Genomic DNA, 5,479 nt, shown 5'->3' on the forward strand with positions numbered 1-5,479 from the left:
TTTCCTCCAACAACTGCTGTAATTTCTCTTCTTGTGTCTTTTATTTTTCCTCCAACAACTGCTGTAATTTCTCTTCTTGTGTCTTTTATTTTTCCTCCAACAACTGCTGTAATCTCTCTTGTTTATTTTGCTGTTCGAGCTGCCATTGTTGCAGGTTTTCTTGCCATTGTTGTAATCCCTCTTCTTGTTTCTCTTCTTTTCCTCCAACAACTGCTGTAATTTCTCTTCTTGTGTCTTTTATTTTTCCTCCAACAACTGCTGTAATTTCTCTTCTTGTTTATTTTCTTTTCGCCCAACAACTGCTGTAATCTCTCTTCTTGTTTGTTTTCTTTTTCCTCCAACAACTGCTGTAATCTCTCTTCTTGTTTCTTTTGCTGTTCTTGTATTGCTGCCATCAAATTAACTAAGCTGTAGTTTGATTTGCCGCTTCTCGTTTCCATCTTCTTTTTTTTATCCCACTTCTGACACCAATTTGTTACGTCTCTGGTCGTTTGTTAATTACTCGTAAAAATTCTTTCCAAAGAACTTCAGCGATACAAGTCCTTTTTCAAATAAAACTAGTTTATTCTTTCTCAATTCAATTTTGCGATACACTTAATTTCCACAGTCACCTTAACTTAAACACACGCTAAAATTTACAACGAACGATTCACACACTTTACTTACTACCGCACTTAACTCAATTGTCCGTCTATATCTTCAATCTCTCTGTCTGCTATACAATTATTGCCGTCACTTTATTTACCGGCTTATGTACTAAAATAGAGGGCGTCTGGAGAACACTCGAGGCTTCACGAACGGACATGATCTTTCTAGAATCTTATGACGTGTTACTAGGGTCACGTGACTTCCCCTGTCGTAACAATATAATATACGTACAGACTGATCAAACTCACTAGGAAACCATTGTTTTCACCAAACCATCTTTCCTTTTCAGATACTATCATTGGAGAAAACCATCGTAGCTTGCATCGTTATAGGCCTAATTTACGTCATCGTAATGTGGCTGATTGGAATTTTCTTTTTTTGCTGTCGGTTGTGCAACAACTGTGGAGGAAAGCGAGTACAGAGTGTCTCCGAAAGTACTGGACTCTGGCGACAACTTTTGACCATTATGTTAGGTCTAGTAATTGTGTTAATGTTGTAAGTATTTACTATATTCATTTTAATCAAAATGCAGTTTAATTTCACGTTACATGTTTGTTTTATACATTATGTTGCAGAATGAAATATCTGCACTTTACCTATCGTAGGAATCGATTCCCGAATTTTAGCATTATAAGCCTTTAAGTTTACTGCTGAGCTACCGAGGAAATGTTTTGATTTTTCAATATTATACTCTATATTGCTAACAAAGTGAGTTTTTGTATGATTCTACACTTAAGATATTGTTACGTCTCTGGTCGTTTGTTAATTTTCAGTAGAAATTCTTTCTGAGAAACTGCTGCAATACAAGTCCTTTCTTAAGTAAAACTAGTTTATTCTTTCTCAATTCAACTTTGCAATACACTTAATTTCCACAGTCATTTTAACTTAAACACACGCTATAATTCACAATGATTTACACACTTTACTTACTGCTTGAATCGATTATCTGTCTATATCTTCAATCTCTCTGTCTGCTATTCCAGTTCCGATTAATTGTCTGGCGCACTTACATATAAGAATAGAGGGCGCCTAGCAAATACTGGATTATTCGTGATCTTTCTAGAACGCATTACGTGTTACCAGAGTCACGTGACTTCCGCTGTCGTAACAATATTAACTGTTTAACTATTAATATAAGCGATTAATACTTGTGAGCGCTTTCTAATTACTGAAGATGTATAACTGTTTCATAGCTTAGAAATACGACGTTTGAGTTGAAGAAAAGAAATACCTTCTACATTGGTTACACATAAGATTGGTTTATGCCATGTTGATACTGTTTAAATTAGTTAAATATAATAGTTTTCGAAGTTAATTTTAAAAGGCCATAAAAACGCGCTCATGTTGCCAATACGAGGCTTATTTAACAAGCTTGAGATATATGTTTGCAGACTGAGTACCATGTCTAATAAAAATAACTTACCATTCTTCATGTTTTCAGGATCGCCATTATATGTATGTTTGCAACTAACAACCGTCTGAAAGGCTCTCTGAATGAAACCGAAGATAATATTATTGCTGGACTTAACGATGTAGATAATTTTATGAACACTACTTACGAGGTAAGTTTTCTTTTTGAAAATAATATTTACTGCATTCATGTATCTCATTTGTAGAAACTTGGTTATAAATTGTTCCGTCGCACACATAGAGTTAGGGTTAACGGTCTTGCTCACACTGCTCGAATAATCTTCTAAATAAAAACCGTTCACGAAACGGTTTTATTGGCGAAGTTTCAAAGCGCTTTTCGCAATTACACATTATTATGCATATTGCGTGAAAATTATTTTCATTTTCAATGTCATGTAATGGATTATATATATATATATGATTAATATCGACTTGGGGGCTTTATTATTGATCTTTGAAATTTTCTTTGACCTCCATGAAGTTTGGCTAGAAATATAACATTGCTAAAGCAATAACTATACTCTGTGAATCTTAACAATAAAGTTTCCTTTATGGCTTAATGTGTTCTATACTTTTGACTTGTTGGAAATTTTACTTTGAGAAATTACCTACTATTATATTTTATGTCATTTTATCTTATTAAGACGTTAAATACATGAGAAGATTAACTTTAAAGTTTCAAATCCTCCGTGAATGACAGAAACACAGCAAGAGTTTGAAAGGCCCTTAAGCTAGATTTTCCAATGAACTTTTCTTTTCTTTACTTCGTGATCCTTCCTTTGCCACTTAATTATTTAATATCAACATGTATTTATTTTCGGAAGTTTTAAATGATCATGGTTTTTCTTTTCTCAACGTGAACTAAATGAGATAGAAAATATTTCGAAACAGTAAACGCATCAAAAGCAAACCATATAGTTAACCAAAGTAACGCCACGTGTTACAAATAATCGTTTGAAACAACGCTAGAATTGTGGCAATAAAGCTAGAAAATAACGGCTTTTACACTCCAGAGATCTTGCACTACTAGTTGTGAGGAAGGCGCAATGGCTAAAAAAAAGTATTTATTAGTGTCTGGACAGTAAGAGTTGTTTTTTAAACTTTATTGTCAAAATGGTTTAATCACTCTAGTATGTACTACATATTCTGCAAAACAGCGTTAGAATTGATTGTAATAATCTCAACTTAGATATGGCAGTTCCAGTACAAACAAAAGTGATGATTGGCAATGAACATTCCGTTTATTTTGTAGCATACATTCTGTTTTGAATTTATAATATAGTTAATAAATAATAATTCAGTCAGGTTTTTACCTTTATGTTCAGTATTTATTGACCAGGCTTCGATTCTTTCTTGACTTTTCATGTATACGATTTTGGATTTTGTTTACTAAAGTAATATTTTAAAAAGTTTTTAATATTGTTAAGTATCTGGTCGTTTGTTAATTTCCGGTATAAATTCTTTCCAAGGACCTTCAGCGATACAAGTCCTTTCTTAATTAAAACCAGTTTATTCTTTCTCGATACAACTTTGTAATATACAGAATTTTTACATTCACTTTAAACTTAACTACCTTTATAACACACGCTATAAATCACAGTGATTCACACACTTTACTTACGGTGCCTACTGTTCGCTTGACTCAATTATCTCTATCTTCAATCTATCTATATCTCTTCTATTTATCTGCCTATCATGCTGGTTTGACTCGCCAGGCTTATACATTAAAAAAGAGGGCGTCTCGAATGCACTCGGGCCTTCATGATCCTTCCAGAAACTTATCGCGTGTTACCAGTGTCACGTGACTTCCACTGTCGTAACAATATGCAACTGTTAGCCTGAAGACGGCTCCAGTATAAGATTTAGAAGTCTGTTGAATAGAAATTATCGTGGAGATAAAAACACCCTTTATCTATTGCTGTTTTAAACTTTGTCAAATCATACATTACTAATTTCTTGATTTTTCTGTATGCTCTTGGGCCCCCGCAAGTCCAAGTCCTGAAGCAGTTATCCCACCAATTCCTACGCCTCTGGTCAACATAAAAACTTACTTATAATACTGATGCTATGTTAATCGTCTGTTATAGGCTTATAACATAGGCTCTTTGACGCGTAATTAGGATATCTATTTTTTGTAATTTTGTTTGTTTGAATACATATAAATCTTATAACAGTCTTTAAAAATCTCTGTTCACAGCAAATCCGATATTTAACCGTGGACTGTCTGGATGTAACTTTCAGTGAGATTTTAAATGATATGGACGGTAAGTTAATTATGGCTGTTGACTTACTTTGAAACAATATATTTTGTATGGTTTAAAACAATATTACAGGATTTTTAACCATTATGCTTTTCAGTTAGAAAGATGTTTTTTATCTAAGCAACTGAGCTGAATGTGTAGGTTTCACAGCAGTTGAAAGATCATTGAAAATTATGTTTTTGTACATCTTAAATTAGCTTAAACCTTGTCCCTTTGAAAGATTTGCTTTCAGATATTTTCGCAAAGCCACACAAGTGCTACCTGTGCTAACTGTCCCTAATCTACGTAATTAAAAGAACAATGTGTGTCAGTCAGTCCGTGCATGTATGTATATTAGCTCACATGAATATACGAATACAAAAATGAACGACGTTCAACACGCATTGTTTCATAAGAGTGCAAAACTACGACGTTTTTAACACTAACTTTAAAGACAGTTACTTCAGTAACATAAAAAAAACTCGCAAGGAAACACATTCTGTTAATTCTTTATCTTTCAGTTGCTTATAAATAATACAAAACCATTACATCTCATTGCAAATTTTAACAGGTGTCCAAAACCGACAATTAGGCCTAAAGTTTAAATGCGCTTCGTACGTGAAGCGCGAGTTCACCCGCCACATATTCTACATCAATTAGCCTTAATAGTCACTGTCACAGCTTCATTCATTTTCGATGCTCTACAACTGATACATTGTGCAAAAGAAAATAATTACACGATATAATGATATAAACACATATATACACAAGAAAATTACAAAAACAAACAAACAAAAAATACATGACAAACAGTTGATTTTTATACTTCTTGATGCCATAATATTAAAATTTTACTATTTTATAACTATGATATTTTCCAACTATCTGAATATAATCGATAATTAAGCCTAGTGTTTAAATACGCTTCGTAAGTGAAGAACGAGTTTACCCACCAGTGCACAAAAATATTACATCATTTCCGTTATTGGTGGTAGTGGATGCTTTGGGTAATACTGTTACGTCTCCGTTCGTTAGTTGATTTTCCGTAACTTCGTTCCCACGAAACTTTAGCGACACAAGTCCTTTCTTAATAAAACTGGTTTATTTTTTCTGAATATACCTTTCCCGATCCACTTTTTTTCAACCGCCGCTCTATAACAAACGCTATAACAACGATCGTT

The 5,479-nt window shown here is 33.4% G+C and overlaps 1 protein-coding gene across 2 annotated transcripts in view; it reads left to right on the forward strand.

Annotated features, from left to right (window-relative positions):
• Positions 1–5,479, forward strand: part of LOC111086814 (prominin-1-like) — a 120,411-nt gene that overhangs the window by 39,777 nt on the left and 75,155 nt on the right. For both annotated transcript variants that reach the window (XM_022391213.1, XM_022391214.1), the window contains 3 exons: positions 938–1,143; positions 2,090–2,210; positions 4,256–4,322. In XM_022391213.1, the coding sequence (XP_022246921.1) occupies positions 938–1,143; positions 2,090–2,210; positions 4,256–4,322 (394 nt within the window). The remainder of the gene's footprint in view (positions 1–937; positions 1,144–2,089; positions 2,211–4,255; positions 4,323–5,479) is intronic.

This window comes from Limulus polyphemus, unplaced genomic scaffold, assembly GCF_000517525.1.
Source record: "Limulus polyphemus unplaced genomic scaffold, Limulus_polyphemus-2.1.2 Scaffold1454, whole genome shotgun sequence".
NCBI lineage: Eukaryota > Metazoa > Arthropoda > Merostomata > Xiphosura > Limulidae > Limulus > Limulus polyphemus.